This window comes from Berkeleyomyces rouxiae, assembly GCF_048999995.1.
Source record: "Berkeleyomyces rouxiae strain 22BRR77 chromosome Unknown BrBRR77_ptg000009l, whole genome shotgun sequence".
Lineage (NCBI taxonomy): Eukaryota > Fungi > Ascomycota > Sordariomycetes > Microascales > Ceratocystidaceae > Berkeleyomyces > Berkeleyomyces rouxiae.
In genome coordinates this window covers 1,609,361-1,632,570 of record NW_027396499.1, presented here as the reverse complement: position 1 = coordinate 1,632,570, position 23,210 = coordinate 1,609,361, and the positions used below count along the sequence as shown (strand labels likewise).

The window sequence follows — 23,210 nt, the reverse complement described above, 5'->3', positions numbered from 1 at the left end:
CCTTCCTTGGCAGATCAGCGAGTGTACTCTCGACTCCGCCACCCGTCTCCTCTGGCGTGACCGCCTGTGGATCCCGTACTACGAGCCCCTCCGCACTCGTATCATCCAGCAAGTCCACGACTCCACGCTCACCGGTCACCCTGGAGGATCAGCAACCCGTGATCTAGTCAGCCGCTCCTACGCTTGGCCTGGCCTCTCTGACGATGTCCGCCGCTTCGTTGGTAATTGCGACACTTGCGGTAAAAGCAAGATTTGGCGCGACCAGAAGCGTGGCCTCCTGAAGCCCCTGCCCGTCCCGGACCGTGCCTGGCAAGAACTCGCCATGGATTTCATCGTCGGTCTCCCTGAGTCCGAAGGCTGCACTACTATCTTAGGTATTACAGACCGGCTGTCAAAGAGTAAAATCTTGATACCGCTGAAATCGTATACTGCCTCTGACGTAGCCAGAGCCTTCATCACACACGTCTTTGCCCACCATGGTCTACCCCGCGCCATCACGTCCGACCGAGGTCCCCAGTTCACCGGTTTATTCTGGACAGAAGTCTGTCGCCAGCTCTCCATCACCCGCCGCCTCTCCACTGCGTTCCATCCCGAGACCGACGGCGCCCAAGAGCGCTCCAACCAGGAGATCGAGACCTACCTCCGTGCCTTCACTGTTTTCCTGCAAGACGACTGGGCTGCACTTCTCCCCCAAGCCCAGGTCGCCCTGAACAATCGCACCGCTTGTTAGGGTCTGGGAGACCCGGGTCAAGGCTTTGCCTGATTGCCCGAGTTGAAGCCGGTGTGGCTTGAGCAACGGTGGTTCGAGTGTCGGTGGTCCGAGTCCGCAAAGGCCCGACTACTGACGGTCCGAATACAAGTGGCCCAACCGGCCTTGATCCGAACGCCCGATGACTCACCACGTTTGGGTCAATCAGGTAGGCCTCAGTTGTTCTACCCAGGCAGTATAAAGAGCTGCTGCTCTCTCCTAGTTTTAGTTAGTTCTTTCTTCTTCTCTCCATCGCAATATATCTGTTTCTGCCCTTCTACGTCCTTTTACGACTTGGCCCCTTACATCATATTGCGATCTTCTTTTTCGCTACAGCCCTACAGTTCTACAGTTCTACAGTTCTTTACAGCCACAGGTACAGATACAGCTTTTACAGATTGCATTGCCCCTACAGTTCTCAACAGTCTTATCGTTTATTTTCCCCAAACCCGTTATCAATCTTCATCACACATTATTTTTTACTGTTACACAAACTCTCAACATGAGTGGCCGCACCATCGACGACATGCGGGCCGCTTACGCAAGCTCCCCTGTCCCCAGTGTCGACAGCACTGAGGACAAATATGCTCAACGGTTCGCCAAGCTGGAGAGCAAGTTTGCCAAGATGCTGGCTATGCTGGAGAACCAGAGCGAAGCCGCCCAGCAGGCAGCCGCCCAAACCCAAGCCTCCCAAGCAGCGCTTGCTACCGCCACCGCTGCTGCTGCCGCCGCCGCCTCAGCGACTGGTAACGAGAATGGTCGCGCAAAACTGCGCTACAAGATTCCCTCGCTGAGTTCCACCGAGCCCGAGGAATTTGACGCCTGGTTCGACCAGGTCCTGGAAATATGGCACTGCGAGCGTGGCCATGTGGCCGACCGAGACTTCATCGTCTCGATCTATGCCCAGGCCGAGGGTTTGGCCCGCAGCCGCATGCGGTCAATCAAGACCCGACTAACAGACGACGGCCCCGTTTCCTGCGACCGGTTCCTTCAAGAGCTGCAGGGAGCGTTTGAGGACAAAGTTGCCGTAGATAAGGCACAAGACCAGCTCTCGCGGTTAAAGCAGAGAGGCAGAAGGATCGAGGTCCATCTGCCGGAGTTTGAGGACCTGCTGACCCGCGCCAAAGCTCTGGACGCGGCGGACTCACAGAAGATTAGGTGGCTGAAGGACAGCCTCGACACGCCCATTCGGGAATACGTGGCGAACTCGTTCCCTCCCCGGGTCTTCTCGGAGTACTTAGACCGGGTCGTGTTAGCTGCCGAGGAACTGCGGCAGCGTAAGCTCGATGCCGAGTCGACTTCTGGCCGCCGCTCCGGTTATTACCCGTCCGCCCCCGCTGCCCACCGCCATCCCGACGCCATGGACTGGGAACGAACCCGTCGCGTTGCCCCCCAGCCTACCCGTACGCCTGCTGCCCGCCGCACTGCCCGCTGGGCGAGTGAAGAGGAACGAGAGAGACGTCGTCGCGCTGGCCTCTGCATCCGCTGTGGCGCCTCAGGTCACTTTGTACGGGAATGCCCCTACGATGTGCCTCCCAACCGGAACGCGCCTCCTGCCCGTGTCCGCGGTGTACACGTGCCCACGCCGCCGCAGCTAGACGATGACCTGGATGCCGATTTCGGTGTCGTACAGTTGCCCACTGCTCAGTCGGAAAACTGAGACCCTCCGGTGACAGTCGCCCCCGGAGGGGTAAGAACAAGAAGGGAACGTCCCCTTTGCTTGTGAGAGGCTCCTTATCTGTTGACGTTGTAATCAACGGCTCTCACAACTCAGTAGCTTTAGTCGATACCGGAAATACAGTCTCCTTGATCATATCCCAGGCCCTCGTGAAACGATTGAAACTACCTTGTTCTGCGCTGCAAACTTCCCTTTCCCTAAAACCTTTTAATGACCAACCTTCTTCTGTGGCCACTCAGGCTGCCCGCTTCGAGCTGGATCTCGGCGGCCTCCGGGAAGAAGTCCTTGCCCTTGTCGTACCCGACATTTATGATGACGAACTTCTTATTGGATACCCGTGGCTGAGCCACCACAACGCCCTAATAGACTGCAACCGGCACCGTTTGGTGCTCCCCCACTTCTCCGTCCCTCGCTCTGTTTCGACCATTCGGAACTTGGACACCCCTACGGAATTGAAAGCTGCACGTGTCAGCAAGATCTTGCACCAGGACTTGAAGGTCTTTGCTGCGAGCATACAGGATATCAACAAAGCATTGGAAAAGTTGGCCCGAGAGAACGAGCCTGTTACAGATGACTGGAAGGAAAAGGTTCCCAGTTGGATAGACCCACAGAATGTTGTTGCTTTTGACCCAGAAGCACTCTACACGCGCCGCCTCCCGCCGCTGCGTCCCGGGATGAACCACGAGATTCATCTAACTGTCCCTGACTCGGAAGCTCCCTGGGGACCACTGTACAGCCTTTCCCACGATGAGTTGATAGTACTGCGCCAAACGTTACTGAACCTACTGAACAAGAAGTTCATTCGAATGAGTAGTTCCACTGCTGCTGCCCCCATCCTGTTCGTCAAGAAACCTGGCGGTGGACTTAGATTCTGCGTGGACTACCGTCTGTTGAACAAGCTGATGAAGAAGGATAGATACCCGTTACCCAACTTCAAGGAAACACTACGCCAAATCAGCCGTTCAAAGTGGTTCACTAAGCTTGACGTCGTTGCAGCGTTCCATAATATCCGTATCGAGCCAGGCCACGAATGGAAGACCGCTTTCCGTACGCGCCTGGGCTCCTTTGAATGGAACGTGATGCCGTTTGGTTTGTCCAATGCTCCTGCCCAATTCCAACGCTTCCTGAATTCCGTATTGCAAGAGTACCTCGACCTGTTTTGTTCTGCTTACGTTGATGACATCCTAGTGTACACCGATGGCTCCCTCGACGAGCACAAGGAACAAGTTAACCACGTCCTAGCCAAGCTCGTGAAGGCCGGACTGACGGTTGACATCGACAAGTGCGAGTTCGGTGTACAAGAAGTCAAGTACCTGGGCTACATCATCAAGCCTGGAAAAGCAACAATGGATCCTGCCAAGGTGCAAGCAGTGAAAGACTGGCCCGTACCCAGTTCCAAGAAAGAGCTCCGTGGCTTCCTAGGATTTGCCAATTTTTACCGCCCGTTCATCAAGAACTTTGCCGAAGTAGCCGTCCCTCTCACTTCACTGACTGGTCACCTAGTTCCCTTCGTCTGGTCTCCAGAATGCCAAGCTGCCTTCTCGTCACTCAAAGATCTCTTCTGTGCTTCGCCCGTCTTGCGCCTCTTCGACCACTCTCTGCCAACAACTGTCGAAGCTGACTCTTCAGGCTACAGCACTGGAGCTGTCCTATTGCAGCAGCATCCAGATGGCCTGTTTCCATGTGCCTACATCAGCCAGAAGCTGTCTCCTGCCGAGTCCAACTATGAGATCCATGACAAAGAAATGTTGGCAATTGTCCGAGCCCTGAAAGAGTGGAGAGGAGAGTTACGTGGCGCCCAGGGACCCATCCGAGTGTTAACAGACCACAAGAACTTGTTGCATTTTACCTCTGCGCAACAGTTAACAGAGAGGCAAGCTCGTTGGGCTAACCTGCTAAGCGAGTTTGACCTAACACTGGAACACCGTCCCGGGAAACTGTCCCCACTGCCCGATGCTCTCTCCCGTCTTCACATGCCTTCAGGTCCCGATGATCCCCGCCTACAAGCTCGCAACCAACAGCTCCTCCAGTGTTTGCCCGACGGTGCCCTGAAAGTCAGACCTGCTCGCGTTACACTGCCATCCCCGTTCCGTAAGGAAGCCCTCAGTACACTGTGGGAACAAGCATTGTCAGCCGACTCTGACTATGCGGCAGCATGCGCAGTGGTTGCCTCTCAGGCGCCCAAATGGCCAGACAGCTTGAAGACTAATTGGCGAGTGTCACTGTCCGAATGCTCATTGGACTCCGAAGGTCGACTGCGATACAGATCAAGATTGTGGGTACCCCAGTGGGAACCTCTGAGGACAGCCTTGCTACAAGAGATTCACGATTCCGTGACACTAGTCCACCCCGGCCAAAGAATCATGTGTCAGGAAGTTTCCAAGACTTACTTCTGGCCGCACTACACAGCGGATGTCAAACGGTTCTGCCGCAACTGCGAAATCTGCGGTAGCACGAACGTCATGCGCCAGCTCAAGCAAGGTCTCCTGAAGCCCCTTCCGGTACCTGACCGCATCTGGCGTGACATTGGCATAGATCTGATTGGCCCTCTCCCGCCGTGCAAGAAGGAAGGAAAAGTCTACAAGCACGTCATGACGGTGGTGGACCATCTGTCCAAGGGTGTCATCCTTATAGCCTGCCGCAGCCTGGATATCGAGTATCTTGCCAGCCGTTTCTTGGAAGTCTACTACCCTCGCCATGGTCTTCCTAACAGCATTGCTTCTGACCGCCAATTTGCCAACATGTTCTGGAAACGACTCTGTACCACCCTGAAGATCGATCGTCGTCTGTCCACCGCTTACCACCCACAGACCAACGGGGCCACTGAGAGGACAAATGCTGAGGTGAAGACAAAGATGGCCAAACTCCTACACGACCGCTCAGACTGGCTAGACTGCCTGCCAATTGTGGAGTTTGCCCTGAACGCAGCCCCAGCGGCTTCAACAGAGACGTCCCCGTTCACGTTGTCCCACGGCTATAGTCCTGACTTGGTTGAGCTGCAGCCCGACGCCATTGCCCCCCTAGCAGCCCCCGTTGCAGCCAACACGAGTCCCATAGCTCAAGCAACAAGAATCCTGAAGAGCTTGGCAGACCACACGGATTGGGCCAAAGCCTCTCTCAGCGCCGCCAAGTCTGCTATGGAGGAACAGTCGAACAGACACAGACAACCACATCGACGTTTCCAGCCCGGCGACTGGGTTTGGTTGGCAAAAAGCTCCCATACTGTGCAGCAAGAAGGCCCAGGCAAGCGACTCCGGCCAAGATACCAGAAGCTCCAGGTCTTAGAGGCTGTAGGCTCCCACAGCTACCGTCTTGACCTGAAGGGTGCCAGAGGACACGACGTGTTTCATGCCGACAGATTGAAATACCACCCGAACGACCCTTGGCCCTCACAAGACCCGCACGTATCGAGCCCCGGACCAGTCGAGATCGATGGCTTTGAGGAATACGAAGTCGAGAAGATCCTGGAACACCGGCCAGCCACGAGAGACGAACCAGCCCAGTACTTGGTGAAATGGGTTGGTTGGCGAGATCCCACTTGGGAACCTACAGAGGCGCTGGAAGAAACGGCTGCTTTAGAAGAATTCTTGCGAGCGCAGGAGACTGCCGACGTTGAGGTGTGAGTGCCGTGGCGAGAGGACTGCTTGAGTCCGAAGTTTGATTGAAGGAGCTGCGAGTTCCACGGTTGTTGCACAGGGTCTATTTCCCTTTCCTTTGACATTTTTTTTGTTTCTCCACTGTCTGTTCCACTCCTTGTTCGTTCTGTTGTCGTTTACCGATGATTAGTTGCTTGTTGTTTGCTATTCCCTTTGTTGTTTTCAGTTGGTGTCCACCTTCCTGTTGTTTTCTTTTTTTGTGTTACACGGCCATGGGAGGATGGGAAGAAAGAGAAGGAGGCTGATGTTAGGGTCTGGGAGACCCGGGTCAAGGCTTTGCCTGATTGCCCGAGTTGAAGCCGGTGTGGCTTGAGCAACGGTGGTTCGAGTGTCGGTGGTCCGAGTCCGCAAAGGCCCGACTACTGACGGTCCGAATACAAGTGGCCCAACCGGCCTTGATCCGAACGCCCGATGACTCACCACGTTTGGGTCAATCAGGTAGGCCTCAGTTGTTCTACCCAGGCAGTATAAAGAGCTGCTGCTCTCTCCTAGTTTTAGTTAGTTCTTTCTTCTTCTCTCCATCGCAATATATCTGTTTCTGCCCTTCTACGTCCTTTTACGACTTGGCCCCTTACACTGAGTTGATCAGGTTTACTCTTGTTCTCCAAGCTTAACAATCACATGCACTTGCTTACCGTCTTCTTCTTCTTTATACCATTCTGTTCTTGCTTTCTTTGCAGTTCAACCTTTCTTCTTCTTTGAAGTGTGTGATTGTTCCTCCTCCTTCCTCTTTGTGCCGCTCTATTCTCAGAATAGCCATCTAAGTTGTGTGTTGCCTCTTCATCTCAACCGACCATACGTCTTAGCACTCTGTCTAACTGACGTCTTCCTCCACAGGCCCGACTGTCCACCTCAGGAACCTATCATTGTCCCGAGTCGTTGGCTGTACCCGGAACCCTAATCCTTTCTTCGGGCCCTATCCGTAATATTTTGTTAAGCTTCATTTGAAGACCCGACGCTATTACAACTTTGGCTCTCTTTGGCACTTTTTTCTCTCCTCATTTATTTTTCCCTCTCTATTACGTTTCAACTCGCAATGGCCCTCACTCGCGAAATGATCGAGCATCTCAATACGTTCCTCCTGTCGATTCCTGACCGAACTCCTGAGAACTGGCATCTCGGTGCCCTTCCTAGGGAGTTCAGTGCTGAGATCAAAATGGCTATTGTGGCGGCTTACATGTCTGGTCTGCGCACCGACGATGGTGCCCCGCCCATCCCCGTTGGCTCTGTTCCTGATGCGGCTCAGGTTTACTGGGCTGCGTTCCAGGCTGGCGCTGAAGCCCGCTTCAACTCCCTTGAGTCTCTTCCCCGAGTCAAACGGGAAGAGGATGCCGATCCGTTGAAAGAGGCCGACAAGCATCTTGATGTCGTGCCCTATGATGGCAATCAGCAAGGCTTCCAGGCGTTCCAGAGGCAACTTGCGGTCAAATTTGCTGCTGCACCCAAGCACCACCGCACGGAGCAGCGCAAGCTGATGACTGCCTTCTCCTACCTTAGAGATGGCGCTCTGGATTGGGCCATGCCTCGGATGGACCCGGCCACTGGACACATGAACTTTGAAACGTACGACGATTTTATGAAATCGTTAGCTGAGGCTTTCGATGACCCTGACTGGCGCATGACTGCGACCCAGCAGATCTTCGACTTAAAGCAGACAGGTACTTGTACTGCCTATCACTCTGCTTTTACAACGCTGTTGAAGAAACTCGGTTGGGCCGACGCTGATTTCACCATTGCACTATTTCAGCGAGGCCTCAAGCCCCACATACAGGACGCTCTGGCTTGGAACACCTATCCTGCCCCTAAGGGAACGCTTGATCAGTTCGCTAATTTCTGCAACACGCTGGACAATACGATCAACAACCGAACCCGGGGAAACAACGGGAAAATCCAACCGCCTCCTGGTGTGGTCCCCTTTCAGCAAGATTCTCGTTCGAGAAATGCTGGCGCCCAAAAAGCTGTCCCCAACACCAAGCCAGCTAAGGGTACCCCTGCAGGTCCCGATGCCAACGGTCTACCCTTCCGTAAGACTGCTGACGGCAAAATGGCAAAGGGTGTTTGTTGGAAGTGTGGCGCAAAGGACCACATGCTAAAGGCTTGCCCCAAAAACAACCTTGCTCTTCGCGCAGCTACTGTGAGCGGTTCACTAAGTACAAGAGAGTCTTGCAGTTATGACCAGAATGCTGTTTATTATCTTTTGATGGAGAGAAAAAGGTAGAAGAAAGACTAAACTAAACAGCGGATTTGGGTCTACTATATAGACATTTTTGTGCTTACAAATGCAAGTTCCCGATCGGCTCAATATCCCTCCGTGAGCTCCTTATGTCCGAGTTTTCGGCGATAACTCGAGGTTAACTCCGATCCCGTCGGAATCCCTCAGTTTCCCTCGGAACACTTCGGACCTTTTTGCATCCTGCCGGATTAGGCGAATCCTACCCACGGACCTCAAGTCCGACCCGGTCCGAGCTCTCCGAAGCCTCCGAAGAGTTGCCGAAGTTCATCCGAAACCTTGTCCAAATTCGGTGAAACGACCTGCATTCGAAAGCACTGGATCAGCTCTGTCTGATCCAACCACGGGTTCTCAACCCGTAACATTACCCCCCTCTTCTCCTCTGTGTGGGCGGCCCTGTCCTCGCACCGGCTTCTGGTTCACCAACGTCATCGTCGTCTCCAAACTTCGCTTCAAAGGCGTCCAGTGCTTCAGTCTCCTCAAAATCGGCTCGTGGTCTCCAATCGGGCTCTGCGTATCCAACCCATTTAACGAGTAGTTCTCTTCGAAATCCCCTTCCAATGCGTCTTCGTCGACTTCTCAGGATTTGTTCGACTAAAAATTCAGGCTCGCCGTAGTCGTTCTCTTCAATGTGTGGAGGCTGGGCATCGTCTGTTTCTTGGGAGGGCAACGGGTTGTTCGGTGCTCGTTTAAGGAGGTCGACATGGAAGCGGGGATGGATGTTTGTTGGTACATCAAGCTCGACCACATGGGGAGAAACCACTTTCGTGACGCGGTACTTGGCATTGGCCCAAGCAAGCTTCTTCAACAGTTGCGGAGTGCTGATATTTTTGAGTTTTAACCATACAAGGTCACCCACTTCGAAGCGTTCCTGGGCACCACGTGATCTGTTTGCCTGGTCTTCCATTTCCTGTTGACGGGTGGCCATTGCTGCTTGTGCCAGTTCCCAACCTTCGCGTAGCTTTTGAACGAACTTCTCCGCATCTGTGGCCTCCAAAACTCCGTGAAGAGCCTGATCGGCGATGACCTGCTGAATTGGACTGACATGGTAGCCGTGCGTGAGGAAAAAGGGGCTCATTCCTGTCGAAGTGTTTCGGTTGTTGATTGCTAACATAGCGGATGGTAGCAGGTCGGGCCAGTCGTATTGTGAATAAGTAATGAATGCTCGTAGGTAGGCCAACACTTCCTGGTTCATCCTTTCTGTCGCTCCGTCGGTTTCTGGGTGGAAGGCAGTTGACAGTCTCTGTTCGATCCCTGTCAGTTCGCACAACTTGGTCCAAAATTCGCTCGTCCAATTGCTTCCACGGTCTGATGTTAAGGCGTGAGGGAAGCCGTGGTGTTTCCAGTGGCAGTGTACGAACCGCTCTGCACACTTTTCGGCTGCCATAGTTGTCATGGCCTCCAAGCTGACAGCTCCAGTAAGTCGGTCCACAATGACCATCAAGTATCGTGGGTCGCCAGTCTTTCGTGCAGGTAGTTCCGTCATAAAATCGATACCGAGTTCCGAGTGTGGTCGTTCAGGGATAGGCAGTGGTCGTAAGAGTCCCTTCTTTCTTTCTCGCCATACTTTGGATCGTCCACACACGTCACAATTGGCGCAGAATTGGCGCACCTCTCTTGAAATGCCAGGCCAAAAGAATTCCCGGGACAGAATCGCAAGCGTGCCGTCTCGACCTGGGTGTCCTGTGACATGTGAGTCGTGTGTTTTCTGGATCAGCGCAGTTCGCAATGGTTCCCAGTCAGGCACGAACAGTTTGTGCCGATATACTAGAGCGCCGCGCTCGTCGAACTCGCATTCCGCTATAGAGATCGTGACTTTTCTCGAGATGGTAGGAGGAAAACTTCGTTCGCCACTGGCCAACGCTTGGTACATGAGTGCAATATCCGAATCCTTCGTCTTAGCTGTATCCCATAGTTCCTGCAGGTGGAGTTGCGCGAAAAGCTGCGCACCGTTAGGGATCCGGTCCGCGGGTTGGGTAACGTGGGCCGGGGTCATCATTACTGCTGCATCTGGTGACACCCAATGGTCCTTGACAAGTCTCATGATCCGAGATTTTAACCTGTCGTCGTCTTCGCCTTGAGGAATGTCTTGTTCTCGTCTGCTCAGGGCGTCGGGTTTACCACTTTTGCTTCCTGATCGGAACTCAAGCTGGAAGTCGTATTCTGAAAGCTTCTGGGACCACCGAACCTGCCGCTCTGAAAGTTTCCGTGTCGTCATAAAGTATTGCAGGTTCTTGTGGTCGGTCAATATTTTGAAGGGGGCGCCAAGACTCTTCAATTCGCCCCTCCACTCTTCCAAGCACTTCACAACTGCCAGGAGCTCTTTGTCGTGAATCTCATAGTTGACCTCGGCAGGGGACAGCTTCTTGGAAAAGAATGCTACTGGGCGCAGTTCGCCTTCGTCGTCCACTTGGGATAGAGTTCCTCCCAGGGCCCATCCAGAACAGTCGCATTCCACGATCGTCTTCCTGTCTTCGTCCCACATCGCCAGAACCGGGGCGGTAATAAAAAGGTTCTTCAGCGTCTCGAAAGCTCGTTCTTCGACTGGGCCCCAGGTCCATGCGGTGCCTTTCTTCGTTAGCCTGACTAGTGGAGCCGCCACGTCGCTGAAGGAATCGATAAACTGGCGGTAAAAATTTGCGAATCCTATAAAACTTCGAACGCCCTTGACATTGGTGGGTGGTGTCCATTCTCGTATGGCAGCGACCTTTGCTGGGTCGACTTTGACACCTTTGCCTGCTTGGATGATGAAACCTAGGTACTTTGTTTCAAAAACTGCGAATTCGCACTTGTCGATGTCTAAACGGAGACCTGCATTTCCCAATTTCTTGATGACGAGGTTAACTTTTTCCATGTGGTCTGCGTAGGTGCCGTCGGTGTAAATCAGGACGTCGTCAATATACGCGGAGCAGAAGTCGTCCAAATATTCTTGCAGGGTTGAATTGATATACCGTTGAAAGGTTGCAGGGGCTCCGGTGAGTCCAAAAGGCGTCACCAGCCATTCAAAAAGTCCAAAACGTGTGCGGAAGGCCGTTTTCCATTCATCTCCCTCTTTTATGCGAATCTTGTGGAAAGCGGCACGAACATCGACCTTTGTGAAGTACTTCGCCTTAGACAACGCTCGTAGTGTCTCACTGATCAAAGGAAGCGGGTATCGGTCTTTTTCAGTAATGGCGTTAATGCCGCGGTAGTCAACGCAAAAGCGCAACCCTCCTCCAGGCTTACGTGCGAAAAGAACAGGCGCGCCGCCGGGAGAGCTGCTGGCTCGAATCCAATTCCTGTCCAGATGGTCCGAGAGGGTTTTCCGTAAGACTAACAGCTCGTCGCGGGACATGCTGTACAAGGGACCCCACGGGACTTCGTTCTCTCGCCCTTGTTTGTCTTTCGTCAGGTTGATAGCGTGGTCTATTCCGGGGCGGTTCGGGGGTTGGTCGTCCTTTTCGTCGTCTAAAAACACTTCTGCCAAGTGTTTGAGTTCGCTAGGCAGTCGTTTGTCGATCTCTTGTAGGGTAACACGAGGTTTTACTTGCAATGCCTTGTTGATGTCTTCGATGGTGGCAGCAAAAACCTCTATGTCTTCATTCTTTTTCTTGCTGCGCCGGATTTCTGCAGCAAAGACGGATGCCATCACCATGCTCGCTTTTGTGGTTGTTATATGGGCGTCGAGCCATCCTTTTTCTCTCACAACTTGGGCATCTTCTTCGCTTCCGAGGCGTATGACTCGTTCTTTCGCCAGGTAGACAACGTCATTCCTTTCCATCCAGGGTTTTCCCAAAATCATGTCGTATGCTAGGTTCGGGATGACGTACCCGAAAATTCTTTCTGTCCGGCCGTCAATATCTAGATCGCAGAACGCCATCTCTGAGATCCATCTTTTTTTTTCGTCGTTTTCGGCTAACTTGAGTTCCCGTCTTCTTATCGGGATGCGCTGGAGCCCTTTCTTTCTCACCAAAGTCTCGTTGAACGCCGATGTTACAAGGCATCCACTGTCAAATAAAGCATCACAGTAAAAGGAATTGTTAATAAATGCTTCAATTAGGAACGGAGTGGAGTGTAAATCTTTAAATACATCGAGCGGAACATCGCAATTGTTGGGGCTCTTCTTCTTATGACCCTGGGGGCGACTTTTCCCAGAGTCTACTCTTTTTCCTCGTCGTCGGAAAGGTCATCGGCCACATCATCCATCGATTCGGGGGCTTGTTGGATTGTCGTGCGGTTCACTCTTGCGGGCGCACGGGCCGGGGCAAACTTGGGGCATTCGAAGGATCGGTGGCCCTTGGCAAGACAGCGGAAACAAGCGTTGCTGGATCTAGCGGTTTCTATCTCCGCCGGGGTTCTCCAAGGGGCGCGGGACTTTCGGGGGCGTTGTCCATAGTTGTTCGAGGCGCGGCCTTGGAGGGCGTTGACACCTGTCATCATGGTGTCTCCGTCGTTGTCGATTCGCGTCTGCTGATTTGCGACACTTGGGGTCACCACTTCGGCGAACCTTGCTCCACCTCTAGTTTTCGCGTACCACGTCGAGGTCTTGGACGTGTCCTTCGACCGGTATCCTGGCAACGCTTCCACTCGGCCAGCCACCATCTTCACCTTCTCAACCCAACGCGGGTAATCATCGTTGGGGAGGTTTTTTGCCGTGAGGTGTACCTGTAACGTTTGGTTGATAGCGGAATTCAGGTACATGATCTTCACACGGTCTGGCCAATCTAAACCTCCACAAAGGCCAACTTGATGCTCGAAATCCTGCAAGAACGATATAAAACTCTGATGGTTTCCCATCTGCATGGTCAAAAGCTTTTGACCCGCCTTCTGAATAGCCTCCTTGTCTTCGAATTGGTCATGGATATGGCCAAGGTAGGCGTCCCAATCCCAACCATGAGTGGCTCCGTCAGTGAACCACTGTTCAACTCTGGCCTGTTGCTCTGTGGGAATGGCCATGAAAACACTTAGGCAAATTGCCTGGGAGGAGCCAACGACTTGTGATTCGATCTGAGCTCGGGCCTTCAACTGTTTGAAGAATCGCGGGAACGACGCTGTCTTTCCGTCCCACTCCGGCCATTTTGCGTTGTACCGATGGTCGATCATCGGGGCGAAGGGGCCCGGGGTACGTACTGGCGCCGGGGTAGGGGCTACCGGGGCAGGTGCAGGTGCCGGGGGGGCGGTTGCCTGTAACAGGACTTGGCTTCGTAGCAACATCTGGATCACTCTTAGTTGCTCCGGGGTGAACACCTCCAATCCTGGGGTGTCTGAACTCTGCTGTGGGGGCGCCTCGGCTTGTTGCCGGGAGGGGCCAGGCTGGTCAAGCGCAAGTCCAGCCAGAACATCTTCCATCTTGTCGTTACTCATTCTGGCTCGACGGCGTATAGGGGACGCGTTGTCTTCGGATGCGGACCAGAATGAGGGCGAGGGTGGCTGTACGGGGCTTGTACTGCGGGGGCTTGATGTGATGCCGTACTTCATTCGTCAAGTATGGCACGGTAGGAGGGTGATGAAGTTTCCTCACAAACTTCTAAGAAACAATAGGGGGTGATGAAGTTTCCTCACAAACTTCTAAGAAACAATAGGGGGCAATGAAGTTTCCTCACAAACTTCTAAGAAACAATAGGGGGCAATGAAGTTTCCTCACAAACTTCTAAGAAACAATAAAGGATCAAAAGATAATATGTGAGCGGTTCACTAAGTACAAGAGAGTCTTGCAGTTATGACCAGAATGCTGTTTATTATCTTTTGATGGAGAGAAAAAGGTAGAAGAAAGACTAAACTAAACAGCGGATTTGGGTCTACTATATAGACATTTTTGTGCTTACAAATGCAAGTTCCCGATCGGCTCAATATCCCTCCGTGAGCTCCTTATGTCCGAGTTTTCGGCGATAACTCGAGGTTAACTCCGATCCCGTCGGAATCCCTCAGTTTCCCTCGGAACACTTCGGACCTTTTTGCATCCTGCCGGATTAGGCGAATCCTACCCACGGACCTCAAGTCCGACCCGGTCCGAGCTCTCCGAAGCCTCCGAAGAGTTGCCGAAGTTCATCCGAAACCTTGTCCAAATTCGGTGAAACGACCTGCATTCGAAAGCACTGGATCAGCTCTGTCTGATCCAACCACGGGTTCTCAACCCGTAACAGCTACTGTCCCTTCTCCCTCCACTTCTACCCGGGCTCCCTCGACGGCCCCTGCGCCTGATGCGTCAAAAAACTAGAAGGGCTACCGACCCATTCCCCTCTGGTCCTGGCTAGCCCTGACGCTGCTGATGAGGGTCTCTTGAGAATCAGCACTTGTTCTCTTGATAATGCTATCGATTATGGTAACTCTCCCCCTCTGGTTATTCCTGTGACAGTGAATAATTCCATTGAGGCCTACGCTATGGTGGATTCGGGATCAACAACTTGTTTTGTGGATTCTGAATTTATAGCAAGGCATCAGATTCCTACTGTTCTCAAGGCCAGAGCCGAGTCGCTCCATGTTGTTGATGGTAGTGAAACTGCTGCGGGTAAAGTGACCCACCAAGTTCCTTTGTCCCTCTCTTTTCCTAATTATTCAGAAACTTTGGTTTTTCAAATCACGAAGCTTGGGGGCTACCACATCATCCTGGGGAAATGCTGGCTCGACGCCCATAACCCGGAAATTTCTTGGCCTTCCAATACGCTCAAGATATCGGTTACTTCTACCGCCGATGGCAATGCTGTGGCAGCTTCTGATTCTTCTTCTTCTTCTTCTTCTGTTTCGACTGCTTCTACTGATTCTGGCGCTTCGTTTGATTTTTCTTATACAAAAAACGACAAAAATATTGCTTCTACCGCTGGCAGTCAGATTGAGGGATCTGCTCCTGCTTCAGCCACTTCACCCCTTCCTTCTTTTATTGCACAATCGTCAGCTGTGTCTTGTTCCTGTGTGACGGTGTCGTCTCAGGCTTTGCATCGCTTTGCCAAAGCTGAGAAACTACAGATTTATCGTGTCACCGCTCAGGAAGTCCTGGATTATCTCAATCAGGAGGACCTAACTCCGGAACAAGAGCATGCACGGCTCCTTGAACGCATCCCGAAGAAATACCATGACCTACTTCCTCTGTTCTCTCGAGAAGGTGCTGATCAACTACCACCTCACCGGGACATTGATCATGCGATTAACTTCGTTCCCGATGCGAAATACCCCAAGGCCCCGCTGTACGATATGACTCCACTCGAGTTGCAGGCTGTCAAAAAATATCTAGATGGCATGCTTGCTAAAGGCTTTATTTCCTCTTCCTCTTCGCCGCTGGCTTCCCCGATTCTTTTTGCTAGGAAGCCAGGCAGTTTACGATTCTGTGTTGATTTCCGAGCCGTCAATGATATCACCATCAAAGACGTAACTCCTCTGCCTCGGATCAATGAATCACTGCGCACGGCGGCTACGGGAAACATTTTTACAAAGCTGGATCTGAGAGCCGCGTACCACTTGATTCGCATCAAGAAAGGTGATGAATACAAGACAGCTTTCAGAACTCGATATGGCATTTTTGAGTACAATGTGATGCCGTTTGGGCTCACCAATGCTCCTGCCACGTGTCAGAAATATGTCAGCGAGGTCTTGTCGGAGTATTTGGACATATTCTGTGTCTGTTACTTGGATGATATCCTGGTGTTCTCTCTGAACCAAGAGGAACATGATGTTCATGTGCGCAAAGTCCTGCTAAAATTAGCGCAGGCCAGTCTGTTTGTCAAGGGTGAAAAATGCGAATTCGACAAGACTGAAACTACCTTTGTTGGCTTTGTTATTTCAGCCGATGCTCTGAAGATGGACCCCGCTAAAGTTGCGGCTGTCCGTGAGTGGGAGGCTCCCCGAACTGTTAAGGGAGTCCAGTCCTTTTTGGGTTTTGCCAATTTCTATAGGAGGTTCATCCGTGACTTCTCTAGAATCTGCACACCTCTCTTCGAGTTGACTAAAAAGACGCAATCTTTTGTCTGGTCCTCTGAATGTGAGGCAGCATTTCACACCCTGAAGGACCTTTTCTGCTCTGAACCTATCCTCAAGCACTTTGATTACCTGTTGGACACTGTTATTGAAACAGACGCGTCTGACCGTGTAATATCTGCCGTCATGTCTCAATACCACCCGACTGACAAGGGGCTTCTACTACACCCCGTGGCCTATTTCTCTCAAAAAATGAATCCTGCCCAGTGTAACTACGGCGTAGGTGACAAGGAGTTGTTAGCCATTGTGGAGTCTCTAAAGTCGTGGCGATTCATGGTTGAAAGTCTGGAAAAACCTGTTCTGGTATTGACGGACCATCGGAATTTAGCCGTTCTTAAGCAAATTCCGGCCATGAACAGACGGCAAGCGAGGTGGGCTATGGAACTGAGCGAGTACCGTTATGTCATCACTTATAGGCCTGGCTCTGTTACGGGTCGTGGACCCGATGTTGGATCATCTTTGGGCTGATCCATGTTGACCCACTTTTTGTGTGATTTGAAGTTGGGTCCACTTTCGGGTTAGGGTTTGTGGACCCACTTTTAGTCGACCAGGGTGCGACCCACTTTTTGTGTCACAGGGGTCGGGACCCACTTTTATGTGCACGGGTGTTGCTCCACTTTTATTGTACAGGGGTCATAGGGCTGGTTGCCCTGGTGGGGCGCACACAACTGGATTGTCGAACGCCTATAAAGCAGAGCCAGTTCCCCCATCTTTAGTTTGGATTTTCTTCTTCCTTTTCTTTCTTTTCTTCCCTATGTTAAAGATAATAAACAGCATTGGACCTAACTATGAGTTTTCTCCGTACTTAGACAACCCGTCACATATTATCTTTAACATCCATTTTTTTTATCTTAGAAGCTTGTGAGGAAGCTTCACTACCCCTTGTTGTCTTAGAAGCTTGTGAGGAAGCTTCACTACCCCTTGTTGTCTTAGAAGCTTGTTAGGAAGCTTCATGACCCCTTGTTGTCTTAGAAGCTTGTGAGGAAGCTTCATTACCCCTTATGTTCTCTTAGAAGCCTGCCGTGAGATAGCATACTTTAACGATGAACGACAAAACAGAAGATGTTCTGTCCGGGCTACCCCGCGACTCCCAACAGGAGCAGCCCACCAATACCCCAGGATTAGAAGTATTTACGCCTCAGCAACTCGCAATAGTCCAGATGATACTACAGAACCACGCGAAACTACAAGCCCCGGCTCCTCCCGCGCCTGCACTTGCCCTACCACCTTCACAACCGATGATTAACCACCGCTACAACGCACCGTGGCCAGAGTGGGATGGAAAGCTTTTGTCCTTCCCCAGATATTTTAAACAGTTGAAGGTCCGCGCGCAAATCGCAGCTCACGTCATCGGGTCTTCCCAAGCAATTTGTCTCAGCATTTTCATGAGTATTCACGCTGAGCAACAAGCGAGAGTAGAACAATGGTTCACCGATGGCGCCATACACAATTGGGATTGGAAGAGTTTTCTTCAGCACATCAACGACCAGTTTGAAGACAAGGACGCGATCCAGAAGGCAGGCCAGAAGCTCTGCGCTATACAGATGGGAAGTCACCAGAGTTTTGTGTCTTTCCTACAAGATTTCGAGCACCAAGTTGGCTTATGTGGAGGTTTGGACTGGCCCGACCGCGTTAAGATTTTACACCTGAACTCCGCCATAAACTCGACACTTCAGGTATACCTCACAGTCAAAAACCTCCCCAACGACGACTACCCAAGATGGGTTGAGAAAGTAAAGAGAGTAGCGGGACGAGTGGAAGCGCTACCAGGATATAGTTCCAAGGACCCGTCGAAGACTTTGACGTGGTACAGCCAGACGAAAGCAGAAACAATGTCCGCCAAAGTTGTAACCCCGAGCGTCGTGGACCAGCAACCGCACCCCGACAATGATGAAGAACACGTGACAATGAGTGTCAACGCCTTCCACACGCCGCTCCCGAGCAATGAATGCCAACGCACCCGTCCCGTCAAACCCCGTGCACCTTGGAGATCTGCAGATGAAAAAGAGAAAGCAAAGTCTGGCAACGCCTGTTTCCGTTGCCTTGCCACGGGCCACCGGTCTCTTGACTGCCCGAAGTTTGCCCCGAGTCGTCGACCAGCGAGAATGAACCATGCAATGATTCCAGAAGTTTCAGAGCCGATGGACGAGATTATCGAGAGTGTTCCACACGATGCGGACACAAGAGTAGACCCAGACGAATTTCGGCCCCTGAGTTTAAAGAAGAGAAGACGCAAGAAGAAAACCGGCACCAACATCGTCCATGCTGATGCAGTCAACCACATGCATTCCACACCGTTTTTGATCGAGACTTTCGTCAACAACTTCTTTTATTGTGACGCACTGCTCGACACTGGATGCTTGGTAACATCAGCATTTGACGAAGGTTTAGTCAAGCGACGGGGTCTCCAGCGTATCCCCGTGAAGAGAAGAGAGCTACTACTTGCAGAAAACGACACGAAGAAGAGATGGATTTCAGAAATTGCAGTGTGCGACATTGATATCGACGGTCGCAAAGAGAGAGTCTACGGTTACGTGATACCGAATTTAGCCTACGACATGATCCTGGGAAAGCCCTGGATGGAGAAGAACGACGTCGTGTACTCCGCGAAAGAGCGAATGATTACCTTCAAGGATCAAGGAGACCGACTTATTGTCCGAGAGAAAGGCTGGCGTGAAGCGCACGCTGGCGCCCCCAAAGCAAGCATGGTGATGGCAGCAGTTTTTGCCGCAGAGATTCGACGAGGAAGGAAGAGCAAACAGAAGCTACAAGTGTTTTCGGCCTCCATTCAAGACATCAACAAGGCCCTCGAAGTGAAAGCCCGCCTCACAAGAGAACAGATTTCCGAGAGACTCCCGCAGGAACTCAAGCATTTAGCACCGATTTTCCTAGACGATGGCGAAGGAGATTTACCGCCCAACCGACCAGGCATCGACCACGCTATAAAGATGAAGAAAGACGAACAAGGACGAGACAAAGAGGTCCCATGGGGCCCCCTGTACAACATGTCGAGAGATGAATTATTGGTTCTGCGCAAGACGCTAGCAGACCACTTAGACAAGGGATGGATTCGCGCTAGCAGCTCCCCCGGAGGCGCCCCTGTCCTGTTTGTTCGGAAACCCGGAGGCGGTCTGCGATTCTGCGTGGACTATCGAGCACTGAACGACATAACCGAGAAAGATCGTTACCCGCTGCCGCTAATCAGTGAAACTCTGAGAGCGCTAGCCAAGGCACGCTATTTTACCAAGGTCGATGTCCGCGCCGCGTTTCACAAGATACGAATCACAGAAGGCGACGAATGGAAAACCGCTTTCCGGACCAGGTTCGGCCTATACGAGTGGCTAGTTACGCCCTTTGGACTATCCGGAGCACCCGCCACGTTTCAACGATACATCAACAGCACGCTCCGCGACTATTTGGACGACTTTTGTTCCGCGTACCTTGACGATGTACTAATTTACACCGACGGAAGTCACAAGGACCACATGAGAAAAGTGAACCTTGTGTTGGAGAGATTGGGCGATGCTGGTCTACGTTTAGACCTGAACAAGTGCGAGTTTGCAGTGACCGAGACGAAGTACCTGGGCTTTATCATCCAGGCCGGAGAGGGGATAAAAGTTGATCCCGCTAAAGTGGCTGCAATCCGCGAGTGGCAGCCTCCGACGAATGTGAAAAGCGTCCGCAGTTTTCTTGGCTTTGCGAATTTTTACCGCCAATTTATCCCGTTATTCAGCGAAGTTGCAGCGCCGCTAGTTCGACTTACGAAGAAAGAAGAGCCGTGGAAGTGGAGCAAGACAGAAAATCAAGCCTTTGAGAAGCTGAAGAACGACTTCATGAGAGCCCCCGTGCTAGCAATGTGGGATGAAGAACGGCCTACAATAGTAGAGTGCGACTGCTCAGGATGGGCACTGGGAGGTACGCTGTCGCAGGTCGACGAGACTGGAAGCCTCCGCCCCGTTGCATTTTTCTCGAAGAAGCTGAGCCCCGCCGAAGTCAACTACGAGATCCATGATAAAGAGTTGTTGGCTGTCATAAAGTGTCTTGAAGAATGGAGAGGCGAACTAAAGAGTCTTGGAGTGTCATGAATAGCCATTCTTGCCATTGCCATTGCATAGGGTTATGCCTGGCACCTTACCCCGCTTCCGTTGTGTCACGCTAATGTTCCAAGGACGTATGATGATACGGTTATACCACTTGGTGGTCTGTGTAACCTTGAGGTGTCACTCCGGTTTATCTACTCGGGTGTGGCCGGCTTGCACACTATAGATCATCGCTATTAGGTAACTCGGTACTCTGCAGTTGATGCAGCTTATTCTGAGTTGACTGCTATTCTCGTTCCTTTTGTGTCAACAGCGTTTGAGCGTGGGGCCCACACCTGTTAGGCCGATATCGCTGTAACGCGACATATCGTTGCCTGGGTGTCTTGAGGGATTTTCAGTTCTGCTGCTGCCGTGTTGGTTTATCTCGTGAACTAACATCCGGTTTGATAGTAGCGTCTGGTAACGTTGAGTTACGTATGTCCCCACTTTCGGTTATCTGTGATTTGGTTCTAGCTTGGGAAGATCTCTGTTGTCAGAATCTGCAACGCCTTAAATAGCGTTGCCTTCTGCCCTGTGTGATCAGGTTAACTCTTGCTCCCCAAGCTTAACAATCACATACACCCCTTTTGCCATTCTTCTTTGTATACTAGTTTATAGTATCACTTCTTCGATAGTACCTTCTTCTTTAGTACTATATCTTTAATTATCACTTGTTTCTTGATAGCCTTCATTGCATCAGTACCTTCTGTCGTCTTCGTTACCTCAGTGTTCCTGTGATTGTTTATTCCCTTCCGTGTGTTATAAGATCAATTAGTTGAGTGTGCCTCTTTACCTCAAACCGACCATACGACCTAGAGAGTTCTATCCTCTCCTCCCGGCCGTATATCCGCGCAGGCCTGACTGTCCACCTCTGGAACCTATCATTGTCCTGAGTCGTTGGCTTTCTAGAACCCTAATGGTTTCCTTGGGCCCTATCCGTAATATTTTGTTAAGCTTCATTTAAAGACTCACACATTCTTCCAACTCTTTGTTATTCTTTAGCACACCTTATTCTTCTTTTCGTTCCGGCTCTCGACTACGGCCGATATCCCGTCTTCCTATGATCATACTAGCGCTGCTGTTGTTACACAACCTTCTTCGTCCGCTAGTCATAACTCGGCTCTTTCTGGTTCTTAGTTGATTCCATTTCTCAATCTACTTCTCTTCTTCTGTGGACAGTCAGTTGATGGCACTGTCTCTGTCCCAGCTCCTTTAATTTCGTTGAAGCACTTTGTTCCTCTAGGCTAATGTCGTCTCAAGCTTTGCGTTCCACTGCAAGCAATGAGAACCGGCGGGCTCACCGCACTACCGCTGAGCAGGTTCTCGATCCTGTTGATCAGGATGACCTACGGCTAGAACAAGTGCACAAGCGATATCCCGAATGCAGTTCGGACAGTTATTATGATTTGCGTCCGGTGTTCTTGCGGGATGGTGTACCTTCAACCACCTCTTGTCAAGACGCAGGTCATGCTGTTAATCTTGTCTCGACTGCCGAACATATCAATACTCTTCCGTCTGATGATGCACATCTAAATTTGCAACTTGTCAAGCAAAACCTGGATGGCATGCTCACACGTGGCTTCATTGCCCCTACTTCTTCAGTGTTGGCTTCTCCGATTCTTTGTCCTCGGGAACCAGGCAGTGTACGATCTTCTGTTGATTTACGGGCGGTCAACTACCTTATTTTATAAGCTGTTCATTTGGTCCCGCATCAACCAGTCGTTACAACTTGCCACATCTGAACGGGGGTTTCCAGAAAGCCATGTCTACCAGCTATGCACCTTTTGGCTTGCAGCAATGATGTTGCCAACTCCCAGATTACTTTGAGTTACAACATGGTACCTGAGTGTATAAAGTGTTGTTGTTGAGTTTACTCACACACCTGCCATTGTGCCAAAGCATGTTATTGAGTTCTTGTGGGATTTCTTGGACAGTTTATGTCTGTTTTTAGACCTCTGTGTCTGTATTTCTTGCCTAATTGTTTTGACTCCTGTTGGGTCTATTTATATGATATCAGCAGCTAGTGTCTGTTCTTTGCTGAGCTCGTTGGTTCTACGAACAGCTCGTGTCTGTTCTTTGGGTTGACACCTCTTAATGCCTCTTCCTTGTGACACCGTGTGTCCATCGGCGACTGCTTTTTTTGTGTCTCTTCTTTGACCACTATGGTGCTTGCGTTTGACCCCTGCTGGGTTATAATTGCCGACAGCTCGTGTCTGTCCGGGTATTGATAGTTTATATCTACTCGCTTTGCTGACAGCCCGTGTCTGTCTGGGTATTGACAGTTGCTGTCTACTCGCTTTGTTAACAGCTCGCTTCTGTCCCACTTCTTGACAGTTATGTCTAGTCTTCGTGCCACAGTTGTGTCTAATGCGTTAGGCCACTGTTCGGACTATTTTCTTTCGGCTGTTGTTGTGTCTACTTACGACCACTATACGTCTACTTCTTGTGACATGTTCTGTGTCCTCTACTTTGGACAGCTCTCTTGCCTGTTACTTTCTTCGACTCTGTTACGTCTACTTGCGACTACTCTATGTCTCCTTTCTGCGACCTCTTTGTGTCTTCACTTGGGCCTACTCTCTGCCTCTCTCTTTTGGACAATATCTTGTTGTTTTTCTTCTCGTTAAAAGAAACACGATGTCCCTCTTCGAAGTCCTGCCTATGGTGGTGCAGGCCAGTCTTGTATCTTGTGCTGAAATACTGCCAAGTTTGACAAGCTGACTTTACCAATTTCTTGTTTTCCCCTTTCACCAATACTCTTTACGGATCCTGCACGTCTTTGTTTCCATGCTGTCTGTTGTCATATACCAATTACCCGATCGATGATGAGTCCCCATTACACATGTTAGTCTATTCTCCCACAACCGGAATCGTG

At 51.3% G+C, this 23,210-nt stretch overlaps 7 protein-coding genes across 7 annotated transcripts; 5 read left to right on the top strand and 2 right to left on the bottom strand.

The window, feature by feature from the left end:
• On the top strand, positions 1-730 carry BROUX77_007047 (uncharacterized protein; the record flags this gene model as incomplete). The annotated part of the gene is made up of 1 exon (XM_073752100.1): positions 1-730. A coding segment is annotated over one exon (730 nt), but the record flags the coding sequence as incomplete, so codon positions are not given.
• Positions 731-1,250: 520 nt separating this feature from the next.
• BROUX77_007046 (uncharacterized protein) lies at positions 1,251-6,049 on the top strand (the record flags this gene model as incomplete). The annotated part of the gene is made up of 2 exons (XM_073752099.1): positions 1,251-2,372; positions 2,666-6,049. The coding sequence occupies 2 exons, from the start codon at positions 1,251-1,253 to the stop codon at positions 6,047-6,049; spliced, it is 4,506 nt and encodes a 1,501-aa protein (XP_073603193.1).
• Positions 6,050-7,118: 1,069 nt separating this feature from the next.
• BROUX77_007045 (uncharacterized protein) lies at positions 7,119-8,608 on the top strand (the record flags this gene model as incomplete). Its single annotated transcript, XM_073752097.1, has 2 exons — positions 7,119-8,223; positions 8,508-8,608. 2 exons carry the CDS (start codon positions 7,119-7,121, stop codon positions 8,606-8,608), a joined length of 1,206 nt encoding a protein of 401 aa, XP_073603192.1.
• Positions 8,609-8,676: 68 nt separating this feature from the next.
• Positions 8,677-11,946, bottom strand: BROUX77_007044 (uncharacterized protein; the record flags this gene model as incomplete). The annotated part of the gene is made up of 1 exon (XM_073752096.1): positions 8,677-11,946. One exon carries the CDS (start codon positions 11,944-11,946, stop codon positions 8,677-8,679), a length of 3,270 nt encoding a protein of 1,089 aa, XP_073603191.1.
• Positions 11,947-12,449: 503 nt separating this feature from the next.
• BROUX77_007043 (uncharacterized protein) lies at positions 12,450-13,769 on the bottom strand (the record flags this gene model as incomplete). The annotated part of the gene is made up of 1 exon (XM_073752095.1): positions 12,450-13,769. One exon carries the CDS (start codon positions 13,767-13,769, stop codon positions 12,450-12,452), a length of 1,320 nt encoding a protein of 439 aa, XP_073603190.1.
• Positions 13,770-14,118: 349 nt separating this feature from the next.
• BROUX77_007042 (uncharacterized protein) lies at positions 14,119-16,727 on the top strand (the record flags this gene model as incomplete). Its single annotated transcript, XM_073752094.1, has 3 exons — positions 14,119-14,150; positions 14,265-14,495; positions 14,546-16,727. The coding sequence occupies 3 exons, from the start codon at positions 14,119-14,121 to the stop codon at positions 16,725-16,727; spliced, it is 2,445 nt and encodes an 814-aa protein (XP_073603189.1).
• A 575-nt stretch (positions 16,728-17,302) lies between these two features.
• BROUX77_007041 (uncharacterized protein) lies at positions 17,303-20,344 on the top strand (the record flags this gene model as incomplete). The annotated part of the gene is made up of 2 exons (XM_073752093.1): positions 17,303-19,581; positions 19,660-20,344. 2 exons carry the CDS (start codon positions 17,303-17,305, stop codon positions 20,342-20,344), a joined length of 2,964 nt encoding a protein of 987 aa, XP_073603188.1.
• Positions 20,345-23,210: the final 2,866 nt, after the last annotated feature.